The sequence below is a fragment of the Ambystoma mexicanum genome, chromosome 6p (assembly GCF_040938575.1).
Source record: "Ambystoma mexicanum isolate Mex_15411 chromosome 6p, UKY_AmexF1_1, whole genome shotgun sequence".
Classification (NCBI taxonomy): domain Eukaryota; kingdom Metazoa; phylum Chordata; class Amphibia; order Caudata; family Ambystomatidae; genus Ambystoma; species Ambystoma mexicanum.
In genome coordinates, this window is record NC_090935.1 from 26,325,483 (window position 1) to 26,340,803 (window position 15,321).

At 52.0% G+C, this 15,321-nt stretch overlaps 1 protein-coding gene across 2 annotated transcripts in view; it reads right to left on the reverse strand.

Moving 5' to 3' along the window:
* LOC138511169 (uncharacterized) overlaps nucleotides 1–15,321 on the reverse strand; it is a 296,224-nt gene that overhangs the window by 44,477 nt on the left and 236,426 nt on the right. For both annotated transcript variants that reach the window (XM_069626676.1, XM_069626677.1), the window contains exons 6-7: nucleotides 14,868–15,087; nucleotides 5,074–5,330 (exon numbers count right to left, since the gene is read on the reverse strand). In XM_069626676.1, coding sequence (XP_069482777.1) covers nucleotides 5,074–5,330; nucleotides 14,868–15,087 — 477 coding nt within the window. The remainder of the gene's footprint in view (nucleotides 1–5,073; nucleotides 5,331–14,867; nucleotides 15,088–15,321) is intronic.

The following is a 15,321-nucleotide window of genomic DNA, read 5'->3' on the forward strand; positions in this document are numbered from 1 at the left end:
GGGTCTATAAGGGAGACTCAGATCCCAATGACTGTGAGTGCAGGGCCCAAGGATAGAAGGAATACAGGGTGCTAGGGTAGATGGACACCATGCAGTGTCTATAAGGGAGACTAGGAGCCCAATGACAGCTCAATGTCAGTAAAATGGAAGTTTTGGTTGTTGGGACTCCTTGCCCCAGCTATATTGGACTGCTGACTTCTGGCCTCTCTCACTTGGGCCCTGTCCTACACCTTTGCTGTCTGTAAAGAACTTAGGGGTAAACATTTTGGCTTCTTTGACCATGGAGGAACAGGTGGTGGCAGTCTCTAAGACTGGCCATTTCAAACTCCGGGTCTTGCGTAAGGTCCTTCCTTTTATCCCCACAGCCTGTCACGCCCCGGTGGTGGCCGCACTAGTTTTAAGTGGTCTTCACTACTGTAACTCACTCTACTTGGGGCAACCCCACTACCTCATCAAGCGGCTACAACTCTTACAAAATGCTGCAGCAAGATCTATCCACCGCCCCCCTTTTGGCATCCACATGTCCCCCCTTCTGAGGCAACTGCACTGGCTCCCCGTTGAGGTCCGTGTCATGTTTAAATCCATGTGTATAGATCACCGGCTCTACTATGGCATCGGTGCTGAGTATCTGCAAGTCAAATTTGTGCACTACTCGCCCACTCGGCTCCTCTGCTCTCGATCAGCCCTTTTTATAGTTATTCCTCGGTTTAGGCTGGCCCGGTCTGGTGGGTGTGCCTTCTCCATTGTGGCTGCCATTGCCTGGAATAAACTTCCACTTTGGCTGCAGAGTATTGCTGGCCATCTAAGATTTCGGCCTAAACTTAAAACGCTAGTATTCTAAATTGTCTGTCCTGTTTCTACCTGTCCTCAGCCCCTAGCGCCATGATGCCTTTGGCGAACGTGAGCTTCATAAAATGCAGGGTCAATAAGGGAGACTCAGAGCCCAATGACAGTAATTGCAGGCCCCAAGGATTGAAGGAAAACAGGGTGCATGGGTAGAAGGAGACCATGCAGGGTCTATAAGGGAGACTCAGAGCCCACTGACAGTGGGTGCAGGGCCCACAGATAGAAGGAATGCAAGATGCAAGGGTAGAGAGAGACCATGCAACGTCTATAAGGGAGACTAGGAGCTCAATGACAATCAGTGCAGGGCCCAAGGATAGAATGAATACAGGGTGCAAGGATAGAGGGAGACCATGCAGGGTCTATAAGGGAGACTAAGAGCCCAATGACAGTAATTGCAGGCCCCAAGGATTGAAGGAAAACAGGGTGCATGGGTAGAAGGAGACCATGCAGGGTCTATAAGGGAGACTCAGGGCCCACTGACAGTGGGTGCAGGGCCCACAGATAGAAGGAATGCAAGATGCAAGGGCAGAGGGAGACCATGCAGGGTCTATAAGGGAGACTAAGAGCCCAATGACTGTCTGTGCAGGGCAGTCTATGTCCAACGAGGAAGTCCATGCAGAGTGCAAAGAGGAAGAGCACATGGTCCAAGAGGCAGGGTATAGATAATCGGGTACAATCCAATGCACAATTTATTCTGGAACGTGGCATCTCAGTAACTCCAGTGCTTGCAGGTCTGTGACTGAGCTTGAGTTACATCAGGAGCCTCACCCATGCATACAGCATTGGAAAGGCAGATCTGAATGCATGTGTCCTCGCTCCACGTCACCCACCTGTAGTATTTATCAGCCATCAGGAACCTCACCCATGCAGACAGCATTGGAAGGGCAGATCTGAATGCATGTGTCCTCGCTCCACGTCACCCACCTGTAGTATTTATCAGCCATCAGGAACCTCACCCATGCAGACAGCATTGGAAGGGCAGATCTTAATGCATGTGTCCTTGCTTCACGTCACCCACCTGGAGTACCCATCAGCCATCACCTCACGGATGCAGACACCATTGGAAGGGCAGATCTGAATGCATGTGTCCTTGCTTCACGTCACCCACCTGGAGTACTCATCAGCCATCAGGAGCCTCACCCATGCATACAGCATTGGAAAGGCAGATCTGAATGCATGTGTCCTCGCTCCACGTCACCCTCCTGGAGTATTCATCAGCCATCACCTCACTCATGCCGACACCATTGGAAGGGCAGATCTGAATGCATGTGTCCATGCATCACGTCACCCACCTGGAGTACTCATCAGCCATCAGGAGCCTCACCCATGCAGACACAATTGGAAGAGCAGATCTGAATGCATGTGTCCTTGCTTCACGTCACCCACCTGGAGTACTCATCAGCCATCACCTCATCCATGCAGACAGCATTGGAAGGGCAGATCTGAATGCATGTGTCCTCGCTCCACGTCACCCACCTGGAGTACTCATCAGCCATCACCTCACCCATGCAGACACCATTGGAAGGGCAGATCTGAATGCATGTGTCCTCGCTTCACATCACCCACCTGGAGTACTCATCAGCTATCACCGTACCCATGCAGACACCATTGGAAGGGCAGATCTGAATGCATGTATCATTGCTTTACATCACCCACCTGGAGTACTCATCAGCCATCACCTCACCCATGCAGACACCATTGGAAGGATAGATCTGAATGCATGTGTCCTTGCTTCACGTCACCCACCTGGAGTGCTCATCAGCCATCAGCAGCCTCACCCATGCAGACACCATTGAAAGGGCAGATCTGAATGCATTTGTCTTGCTTCATGTCACCCACCTGGAGTACTCATCAGCCATCACCTCACCCATCCAGACACCATTGGAAGGGCAGACCTGAATGCATGTATCCTTGCTTCACATCACCCACCTAGTGTACTCATCAGCCATCACCTCACCCATGCAGACACCATTGGAAGGGCAGATCTGAATGCATGTGTCCTCGCTTCACATCACCCACCTGGAGTACTCATCAGCTAACAGGAGCCTCACCCATGAAGACCGCATTGGAAGAGCAGATCTGAATGCATGTCTCCTCGCTCCACGTCACCCATCTGGAGTACTCATCAGCCATCAGGAGCTTCACCCATGCAGACAGCATTGGAAGGGCAGATCTGAATGCATGTCTCCTCGCTCCACGTCACCCATCTGGAGTACTCATCAGCCATCAGGAGCTTCACCCATGCAGACAGCATTGGAAGGGCAGATCTGAATGCATGTGTCCTCGCTCCACGTCACCCACCTGGAGTACTCATCAGCCATCACCTCACCCATGTAGACACGATTGGAATGGCAGATCTGAATGCATGTGTCCTTGCTTCACGTCACCCACCTGGAGTACTCATCAGCCATCACCTCACCCATGCAGACATCATTGGAAGGGCAGATCTGAATGCATGTGTCCTTGCTTCACATCACCCAACTGGAGTACTCATCAGCCATCAGGAGCCTCACCCATGAAGACAGCATTGGAAGAGCAGATCTGAATGCATGTGCCCTCGCTCCACGTCACCCACCTGGTGTACTTATCAGCCATCACCTCACCCATGCAGACACCATTGGAAGGGCAGATCTAAATGCATGTGTCCTCGCTTCAGGTCACCCACCTGGAGTACTCATCAGCCATCACCTCACCCATGCAGACACCATTGGAAGGGCAGATCAGAATGCATATGTCCTAGCTTCACGTCACCCACCTGGAGTACTCATCAGCCATCAGGAGCCTCACCCATGCAGACACCATTGGAAGAGCAGATCTGAATGCATGTGTCCTTGCTTCACGTCACCCACCTGAAGTACTCATCAGCCATCACCTCACCCATGCAGACACCATTGGAAGGGCAGATCTGAATGCATGTGTCCTTGCTTCACGTCACCCACCTGGAGTACTCATCAGCCATCACCTCACCCATGCAGACACCATTGGAAGGGCAGATCTGAATGCATGTATCCTTGCTTCACATCACCCACCTGGAGTACTTATCAGCCATCACCTCACCCATGCCCACACCACTGGAAGGGCAGATCTGAATGCATGTGTCCTCGCTTCACATCACCCACCTGGAGTACTCATCAGCCATCAGGAGTCTCACCCATGAAGATAGCATTGGAAGAGCAGATCTGATTGCATGTCTCCTCGCCCCACGTCACCCATCTGGAGTACTCATCAGCCATCAGGAGCTTCACCCATGCAGACAGCGATGGAAGGGCAAATCTGAATGCATGTGTCCTCGCTCCACGTCACCCACCTGGAGTACTCATCAGCCATCAGGAGCTTCACCCATGCAGACAGCATTGGAAGGGCAGATCTGAATGCATGTGTCCTTGCTTCACATCACCCTCCTGGAGGACTCATCAGCCATCCAGAGCCTCACCCATGCAGACACCACTGGAAGGACAGATCTGAATGCATGTGTCCTTGCTTCACGTCACCCACATGGAGTACTCATCAGCCATCACCTCACCCATGCAGACACCATTGGAAGGGCAGGTCTGAATGCATGTGTCCTTGCTTCATGTCAACCAACCGGAGTACTCATCAGCCATCACCTCACCCATGCAGACACCATTGGAAGGGCAGATCTGCATGCATGTGTCCTCGCTCCACGTCACCCACCTGGAGTACTCATCAGCCATCAGAAGCCTCACCCATGCAGACACCATTGGAAGGGCAGATCTGAATGCATGTGTCCTTGCTTCACGTCACCCACCTGGAGTACTCATCAGCCATCAGGAGCCTCACCCATGCAGACACCATTGGAAGGGCAGATCTGAATGCATGTGTCCTTGCTTCACGTCACCCACCTGGAGTACTCATCAGCCATCAGAAGCCTCACCCATGCAGACACCATTGGAAGGGCAGATCTGAATGCATGTGTCCTTGCTTCACGTCACCCACCTGGAGTACTCATCAGCCATCAACTCACCCATGCAGATACCATTGGAAGGGCAGATCTGAATGCATGTGTCCTTGCTTCACGTCACCAACCTGGAGTACTCATCAGCCATCACCTCACCCATGCAGACACCATTGGAAGGGCAGATCTGAATGCATGTGTCCTCGCTTCACGTCACCCAGCTGGAGTACACTTCAGCCATCACCTCACCCATGCAGACACCATTGGAAGGGCAAATCTGAAGGCATGTGTCCTTGCTTCACGTCACCCACCTGGAGTACTCATCAGCTCGGCCCAGCATGTGCATGAAGACGATGTCTTGCTCAGCCGGGCTCATCCGTCTTAGGCAGAGTTTGCTCTTATCCACTTTTATTTGGATAGCCTCCGGGATCTGCACGAAGCCTTCTCCTCCGCCCCATGACGGGGCATTTGCCACCTGCACTGTGTATTTTCCCGCAGTTGTGTACAGTTTCTCGAACTCCAGCTGCCTCTTCACAAGACCCCCATATCGATCCAAAATGTCAGAGACCTGCCGATAACCAAAGAAAACAACACCCACAACACGAGTCAAACTATGTGTAATCTTGTGTTCAGACCAACATGAATACTGAGCCAAATTGTGATGCGCCTTGAATAACAGACGGAAAAGATACATTAGTTCTGGGTCTAAGCATATCTACAATGTCATATGACGTTCCCTGCAATGGGGTCCAAGGCTTCAATAAGCTCACGCAGGTTTGCTGTGGAATGGGGCTATGAATCCTGAGAGGCTGAGTGCCCTCAGCTGTGAGTAGCATTTCTGATGTGCCCTTGAGAGGACGTAGGCTTCTGAGGGTGGGTCATCCTCCCTCGATTGCGTAGGTGACTAGCCTTGCCCCCATAGTGTGGCCTATAGCAGTCCTACCACTTTTATGGTACACTCTGATAGCAGATCAAAAACCCATGTGTGCATGGACTTGGTGGTGGTTGGCAGTGCTGCACCGACCATAGAGACAGCCTCTCCTTTATCTGGAGCCCTTGGCCTCATCCATAAACCAGCGGGTAGAGTCTGGAACACAAACCCCTGAACCGCTGGAGCTGAATGTACCTTAGAGATGACTGAAGAAGTGGGAGGACAAGCCTATGGAACAGGAGCCATGACCCTTCACCCCTATCCTGTGTTATCACCAACCAGCAGGGAGCGATGGACAGTGCCTAGCAGAGCCCCATCAAGGACCCATGCCAAGAAGGTCAGCAGTGATCATTGCAAGCCAAATGTGGGACGGGAGCGATCCCAAGTACCCCCTCAAGACACTAAGAACATTTCTGCAGCTACCCTTGCTCCCTGAGACCACCCCAATCAACAGCCATGCCAGCGCTATCCCCTGAGGTACCCGCTCCTTCCATGCCCTGAGGTAGAGCCCCTGTACCCCCTCTTCAAAAACCTAAGAACATTCCTGGAGCTACCCTTGCTCCCTGAGACCACCCCAAACAACAGCCATGCCAGCGCTATCCCCTGAGGTACCCATTCCCTCCCTGCCCTGAGATACACCCCCTGTAAGAGCCCCGTACCACCTCAAGAAAACTAAACACTTCCGGAGCTATCCTCGCTCCCTGATACCACCTCAATCAGCAGCCATGCCGCGCCATCCCTCGAGGTACCCGTTCTCTCCCTGCTCTGAGATGGAGCCCCTGGAATCTTCAGAGATGGGAATAGCAAGATTCCCCCACACAGGGAGATCCAGTGTATAATAGAAACATGTTAACCACTATGGTCGGGATATACCAGGTATCCTGTGTTCTCAGCTGATTGACTCAGGAATTGCTGGCAGCCATAAGAACTTTTTATCCATTTCATGAAGTACAGCTTACTCCAGACATAAGCCACATTCTGATCCCATTGCATCCTCCGTGAATCACCCTAAGCAACTGTATAGAATGGCACACTCTCTTTCTTCAGTCTCTTGTGAGGTGATCTCACCGTCACAGTCCTTATGCAGCCCTGAAACATGCCTTGGTGATACCACTTTTGAAATAACCCTTGCTTTAACCTACCATCCCTGCTAATTTCTGTCCTATCTCCTTGCTACCCATTGTTTTTTCCCATTGCAAGTGCGCGCTGTGAGGGATTTTGGAAGATTGATATATTTCAGGACTTCTGTTGGAATTGAGAAACGTTCTGAAGAGAACTTATAAAATATAATTTTTGTCGTTAATTTATATTTCATTGACATTTTGGTAGAGATATTAGAAGGTGCCGCGCATTGGGTCCTTGGACCTTTCCCTTTTATGTCATTTAGTCTGGTGACTTAGGGCTTTTGTCACTACCGGTAGACCAATGCTGCTATACAACAATTCATCAGGCAATACATTGGTACATTGTTATTACTAGTACTCAGCTAGATGAGGAAATGCCCAAGTTATACTTTTCATCTTATTTAGAAGAATCTATTTTATTCGACCATTCACAATCCGGCTTTCGGCCAGGGCGCAGCACTGAAAGTGCGTTGGTCTCAGTCATGGACGATCTCGTCCGACTCTACGATCAAGGCAGCGTGGGTCATTGATTTTGCTCGATCTAAATGCGGCTTTTGCTACGATTGATCGTAACGTGCTGCTCGAGCACTTGACTGGGACCGGCCTCTCAGGTGCCGTATTGTCCTGCTTCTGTTGTTTTTTATCTGACCGGACGCAGTCTCTTTGTCCCCTTTACGCTCTGTCCCTACTACCTTTTCATGTGGGGTCCCCCAAGGCTCAGCCATCTCCCCCGTCTTGTTTAATGTCTTACTCCTACGTGCCGTCCCCTTTCCTCCATACTTATGGGACATCTCTCCGTCCTGTGGGACGACGCCGGAGCACTTTGTAAAAAGCACGCACATTTTTCCAAAAATGTGTCCTTCCTCTCCTTCTTGCGCCGGGCCCGGCACGCTGCCGTAACCCCGCCCACCTTGGCTCTGCCCTGCGCATTGCCCATCAGTCTCCGCTCGTTCGGAACTGGACGCACTTGAATCCTCGGAAGATTTTCTTCCTTTTTTCCTCTCTGGCTCTCGCTAGCGGTCGTTTACTAGTCTGTCTATGTCGTTCAAACTAGACTTTCCAGATTGTTCATCGTGTCACCGTAGTTTCGCGAGGGTGGATCCCCATCCTCTTTGTTTAGAGTGTTTGGGTCCGGATCACCGTTGGGACTCCTGTTTTTACTGCGATTTCCTTTCGGTCTGGGCACTTCAACGTCGGTTGGAGCGGTGGGAGGAGGTGTTCCGACAAACTCCTCCTTTACATTTTCAGGCGTTCATCGACGAGAAGAAAAAACGCCCGGTAAGTTCTTTACTTTTCAGAGCACCCCGGCCGGGGGATACCTTTCCTGGTTCCTCTCGGGCCAGGAGGGGCGTTGATCGCTCTGTCATCGGGGTTCGCCCTGAGGTGCCCGTTGGGCCTAATAATTCTACCAGAGTTTTCTCTGAGGGTCTCCGTAAGGGGCCTGTGGATACCGGAGTACGCTCCGAGGCCCCTCCTGTGGGGGATGTTTGTAGACCCAGTTCTACTGAGTCGTGGGGTACCAGAGTTCGCTCTGAGGTTTCTCTGTCGGCTTCCCTCAAAAGTAAGACCGGGGATGTCCGAGGCACGTGCAGATAAGGCTGTTACCGGACCTGGGTCCGAGGTCCCTCGTCCAGAGGCTAAAGCTACCAACAGTTCTGAGAGGCCTGACAAGGCCTTGTCGGTGAAAGCTGTTTCTCACCGTTCCCGCTCCTGCGTTGATACCAGACCTGTTGAGGGGGCAAAGAAGCAAAGTTCTTCTTTTACCGGCAGTGCCGAGGTCCTTCCTTCGAAGGCTAATTTGGCGGTTGGTATGTCAAAAAAACATTCCAGGCCTCACAGTACCGGCTCTGGCGAGGTTCCTTATGTTAAGGCTAAAGTTAAGACCCCTGATCCATTGACGGGGATCCCTGCCTCACTTCCTCACGTGCCGCAGTTCCCCTCAGATGAGGACAAAATGGCGCCCTTTCCCGCCACGACCGCGGCGGCCAATTTAGGTGCTAACCCTACAACCATGCCATCGGCCTCAGGTGTAGGGTTTGGTCCCTTGGGTGAACATAGAGTCCCTTATGCGCATCCTTATCGGCCAGTTTACGATTGGAACACCCGGATGCCTCTTCCGCACAATGTTTTGTTGCCTGCAGGGTCAGCACCTTTGATTTATGTGGATACGTCGATGGAGGGGCCTATGTGGCACCCTTCCCCGTTACGTCCCTGGATTTGTCCACCACATGAGAGGCCTCCTCAGGGTCCGAAACAATCCCCGGAGGACGCTTTCTTCAGTAAATTCCAAACGCTTATGCGTACCGACCCCATGAGGGAATATTTCAAAGGGCTTTTCAGGGAGATATGTCCACCTGCACCTCCGGCTCCACCCGTTCCTCCGGTGGCTCTGCCAGCGCCTCCCTTGCCTACGGTGCCTTCCCCGACTCTTCTGCCTTTGCCTCCATTGTCCCCAGTGGACAAGGCAGCGCCTGACACGGCTCAGCAGGATCCTGACCTGTCAGATGACGCCCAAGGCGATCAGGACAATGAGGACCTTCCCTGCTCTGTTAGAGCTTTTCATGACCGGGTACTGGACATGATGAGTTTCTTAGATGTCCCGGTGCCCGAGGCAACCGCTCCGCAGGAGGGCGTGCTCTCTGGGGCGTTCACCCTGTCTCCCTTGGAGCGTACCGGCCTGTTCTTGCAGAAGGACGTTCTGGCTGAGGTCCGCAGAGTCTGGGAAAAGCCACACTCTGGACTTTTTGTCAATAAGAAAATTGACGCGAGATACAGGCTGCATTCTTCAGAAGAGGTGGCCCTGTCGTCCTGTCCACCTCCCTCCTCCACAGTGGTGGCTGCGGCCACTTTGCAGTCCAGGCCTGCAGCATCCTCTTCCACGACGGCTACTCAGGTTCTGGGAAAGGAGGACAAGCTCCTAGACTCCCTCGGGAGGAAAATCTTCGCCAACTCAGCCTTGCAGCTCAGGCATGCCAACGTTGAATTGATTTTAGCGGGAGCTAACATGCGGATGTGAAAAGGTCTGTCGGAGTTTGAGGAGTTTATCCTGGTCGAGAAGCTGGAAGACTTCAAAGGTGGCCTATCCGACGCCAGGGTCTTGGCCCAGAATCTCCTGGAGGCTGCAGCTCATCACGTAGACACCTCGGCTCGGGGCCTTATGCTGGGGGTTGATACCTCACGGCAGGCGTGGCTGCATGCCACTACATTTTCAAAAGAAGCGCAGGACAAGGTGTTGGACCTTCCGTTCGATGGTAAGGAGCTCTTTCATTCTACAACAGATGTAGAGCTCACCAAGACGAAGGATAGCACTCAGACAGCTAAGTCATTGTCTGTCCTGGTTAAGGCCCCTTTCAAAACCCAGTGACCGTAGTCACAAAGTCGACTCTCCTCTGGCTTTAGGGGCTTCCTCGACCGCAAATCTCGCAGAGTGGATACCCCTGCGGGGAATAACCGTCGTAGGCAACAACGGACATGGTTTTTCTCCCGCTCTTCAGCCTCCTCCTCAGGTTCAGGTGGCACCGCCACCGATAAACCTACTAAATGAGGGTTTTCCGCGCTCGCACGAGACCCCGGTGGGAGAACGCATTGCGTCTCATTGGGAGGCGTGGCAGACCATCACAGAAGACAGATGGGTCTTGTCAGTCACTCGGGCGGGCTTCCGCTTACCTCTACCCCCTACCCCACCCCTCAACCCTCCTTTTCCGCTGTCGGGCTCACCCTCCCTCAAGGCTGAGGTTCAGAAACTTCTGGACCTCAGAGCTGTGGAACCCGTTCCCCTTGGGGAGCGAGGGGAGGGCTTCTACTCCTGGCTGTTTACGGTGCCCAAACTCAACCAGGCTGGCCTGCACACCATCCTAGACCTTTCCCAGTTCAATCTTTTCCTACCCCAAGAGAAAGTCAAGATGATCACGCCCAGCCAGATACGCTCCTCCTTGCAGATGGGCGATTGGCTCAGCGTTGTGGATCTTCAGGACGCGTACATGCATATCCTGATTTGGAACCCACACAGGAGATATCTCCGCTTCTCTTTGGGAGAGGAGCACTTCCAGTTTCAAGTGCTTCCTTTTGGCCACAGCTCGGCGCTGCGTGTCTTCACGAAGATGATGTCGGTGATTGCGGCCTATCTTCGTCTCTAGGGTGTCCATGTGTATCCATATTTGGATGACTTTTACGCAGCCCTAGTCTGCTGGCAGCAGCGGGCAATCTCCAGTCTCTCCTTCAGCTCCTGTTCCATCTTGGGCCGTCAGTGAACTGGCAGAAATCTTCCATGACAGTCTCGCAGGACCTGATTTTCCTGGGTTTTTGCTGGAACACGATCGACTGCAGAGTGTATCTGACCAGGGACAGAATGGCGGATCTGTTAACCACGTGTCAGAAGTTTGTGCAGTCGGAGAGCACATCAGCCTGGTGGTTCCAGAGGCTTCTGGGCCTCATGGCCTCATGTGTGCTGGCTTTTCCTCTTGCTCGTCTCACGATGAGACGGACTCAGATGGCTCTTCAGAGTTCCTGGCGTCGGGTTGTAGACCTGGATTCCAAGCGGATAATGATTCCGGATTCCATGAGAGTGGACCTGGACTGGTGGTCATCTCTCAGCAACCTGGCGGTAGGTGCGGGGTTTCAGGACCCAGCCCCCACGGTGACGATCACGACGGACTCCTCCCTTCTGCGGTGGGGTGCGACGTTAGATCTTTTTCAGGTCTCGGACCTCTGGTCGCCTCAGGACAAGCTCCTGCACATAAATCATTTGGAGCTTCTGGCGATTTTTCTGGCACTCAAGGCGTTCAGACCGCTCAATGCCAACAAGGTGGTCCGCATACGCACGGACAATGTGGTGTCAATGTATTACATCAACAAGCAAGGGGGAACGAAGTCTCCCCCCATCATGGACCTGTCTATCCAGATATGGGAGTGGGCCGTGCTTCATGGTGTCTGGCTGATAGCAGTACACATTCCGAGCAGGCTGAATGTCACAGCGGATGCCCTCAGCCGGCGGACAGTGGTCAGTTACGAGTGGGAGTTGAAGGCAGAGGTCCTCTCATGGATTTTCTCACGTTGGGGCACACCGGAGGTGGACCTCTTCGCTATGGCGGCAAACAAGAAGCTTCCTCAGTATGCCTCCAGAGGGGTGCTGGGAGCCTCCTCTCTGGGGATGCTCTCGAGGTTCCATGGCACAACATGAGAGCTTATGCCTTCCCGCCTCTGCCCCTAGTCCATCGGGCAATTTGGAAGCTGAAGAACTCTGTGAACTGTTTGCTTCTACTCATGGCCCTATGGTGGCTGGCCAGGTTTTGGTTCTCAGAACTTCAACACTCGGTGTATCTGCCGATCAGGTTACCAGTAACTCCCAATCTTCTTCATCAGGGGGAACAGCAGATGTGGCACCCCTCCCCACAATCGCTCAGCTTGGCGGCATGGTGCCTGAGTTCAAGTCTTTATAGCATCTTAACTTGTCTACGGATAACATGCGTATTATCCAGGCAGCCAGGAAACCCTCGACCAGATCTCAATACAGGAGTAAATGGCTCAGGTTCTGTCATTGGTGTTTGGAGAAGCAATTGGATCCAAGGGTGGCTACGATTGACACAGTACTGTCCTTTGTGTCCTCCCTAGCAGAGTTGGGTGTTCACGTTCTGTCATGCAGAACTTACCTTTCACCGGTTTCCGCTTATCTGTCTACAGACCAATGTTCTTATTCTCTGAGTAACCCAGTGGTTAAGAGGCATTTTGCAGGCTTGACACGCCTCTACCCTCCGGTTCGTAGTCTGCATCCGCCGTGGGATCTTAATGTAGTCCTGACGGCGCTGTGCCATAAACCTTTTGAACCAATGGCCACGGTGGACCTCAAGTACTTATCCTGGAAAGTGTCCTTTCTGGTCGCTGTTACGTCAGCCAGGAGAGTGAGTGAGATCCAGGCCTTGTCAGTGGAGCATCTTTTTTTGGGACAAACCCGGCCTTTCTACCGAAGGTGGTAACTGAATTCCATCTGAATCAGTCGATCTCCCTACCGGTCTTTTTTCTGAACCCTGCCTCGGAGGCTGAAAGGGTTCTGCACTGTCTTGGTGTAAGAAGAGCTCTTAAGTTCTACTAGGACAGGACTTCCGAGCTTAGGAGTTCTTCTCAACTTTTTGTGACCTTCGGTAACCCTCAGGGTAAGCAGGCGTCTAAGGCGACTATTTCTCGGTGGATCACCGCCTGCATCACAGAGTCTTTCACCGTCCAAGGGCTGAAACCTCCTAAGGGTATTCATGCACTCCTGGTGCGGGGCAAGGCAGCCGGGTTGCTTTTCAGAAATATGTCCCCTGGGAGTCCATTGTTAGGGCAGCTACTTGGGCCTCTTCATCTGCTTTTCGTAAGCATTATTGTCTCGACATGAGCTCAAGAGCTGATGCTCAGTTTGGTCAGGCTGTGCTGAAGAACCTGTTTCAGTAAGGGGTATTTCCATCCACCCGTAGTTCCTGTTAGGAGTGCTTGAGAATCTCCCATAAGTATGGAGGAAAGGGGATGGGACGTAGGAGTATAACCTGGTTACTCACCGTAGTAACCACCTTACTCCTAGTCCATAGTCCCCTTTCCTCCATACGCCCACCCGCCATCCCCTCAAATAAGGTTCCTCTGTTATTGCTAATAGGTCTCTGACCAGGCGATAGAAAAGGACTGATGGGCGATGCGCGGGGCGTAGCCAAGGTGGGCAGGGTTACGGCCGCGTGCCGGGCCCCGCGCAAGAAAGAGAGGAAGGACACATTTTTGGAAAAATGTGGATGCTTTTTACAAAGTGCTCCGGTCCCGTCCCACAGGACGGAGAGATGTCCCATAAGTATGGAGGAAAGGGGACTATGGACTAGGAGTAAGGTGGTCACTACGGTGAGTAACCTGGTTAATATTCCACCCCTAACCAAGCTCATCCTTGCCCATGGCTTTGACTGCTATTCCTATGCAGATGATGTGTAGATTATTGCACGCCTGGATCTCGCTCTCTCCCTGTCTCTGTGTTGAGTCTGTGGGTGCCAGTATGTCTAATAACTGGGTTAGGTTGAACAGGGACAAGACAGAGGTGCTTGTAGTTGGTCTCCATCATGGCAGCTCTTTAGACTCCGCTGTTCTGGCCCCCCTCTCTGGGCGCGTTCCCCTCACCAGTTTCCACCGTGAAGGACTTTGGCATCAGAATATCTGCTTTTCTATCAGCTGAGGACCAGGTTAGTGCAGTATGCCAAAAGGGGCATCTTCCACTTAAATTCCTCCGGAAAGTTCTTCCTTTCCTACCCCTTTAGCTGCGCATGCCTGTTGTTGCCTTTCTGGTCCTGGGCTCACTGCACTATTGCAATTCCCTCTTTTTGGCACAACCTTCAAATTCGACACTTAGAGCTGCCACTTCATCGTCTATGGCCAGCCATATCACCCCTGTTCTTCATCGTTTGCACTGGCTCCCATTGGCAAAGTGGATTCAATTTAAATCTGCCTGCCTGGATCACCACACTTATAATGGTACAGGTGTGGAATATCTCCCAGCTAAAGTGTGCCCTTACATTCCCTCACGAGCTCTGCGCTCTGCTGATGCCTGTCTTATTCAGACCCTGCGCTTTAAATATTCTCACATTGCTGGTGGCCCATCTTTGGAACTCCCTTCCCCAGACGCTTCATGCGACTGGGATCCATCTCTTGTTCAGATGTTCCTGGGAAACCTACCTGTTCTAAGGCCTTGTGGCTTTCTCCCAGTCAGTGTCGGTCCGAATCTATTCAACATCAAGATGCCCTTGGGCGGATGTTGCACTTTACAAATGATTGTAACATAACATGACATAACAAATATTTCTCCAAGTGAGTGTGGTGGGGATCTGGCCCTCTATGGTCTGCTGGGCCTGGAGATCCCATGCAGCAGCAGAGGCAATGACCAGTCATCCATTCAGACCTGGTCTGAAGGTGGAAGACTTTACTGGGGTGAATGTGTCGACCCCCACTGATTGGATGGCTAAAGACATTTTTGCTGGATTGTTCTGACATGTGATTGTGCCCCATTTAAAGACCCATAAGAACCCTATGAAAGACACATTACCTCCTTGACCACCTTCCCTTGAAGCGCGGCAGCCTCCTTTTTTATGTCTGTGTCTGTCTGGCACCCTTTGGCCATAGTCAGAGTGCGGTATAGGGAGTTCTTATTTTCGGACTGGTCTGGCACAATGGACCCATCAGGTGTCAACAGGCTGAATCGTCCGTTGTATAGGTCTTCTTTCCCTTTCACACGATTACGAACATTATCAATCCAATTTGAGCCACTGAAAAAAAAACAGCCAAGTATTAGAACAGGTCAACAACATCCCAACAATTCTAAAAATGAAGATGCCGCTGGTTTAGGGGGCACCTGTGTGAACCCACTGGTTCAGTCGTCATAGTGACCATCTCCTGGACACCTCCTACTGGTCTTTTCCTCCTCTACTTCACTTCAACCAACTTTTTCCCCTCCCATGTTTCAGGGTCTTTGCTTGATCTCGTCTTCTCCTCTGATTCTT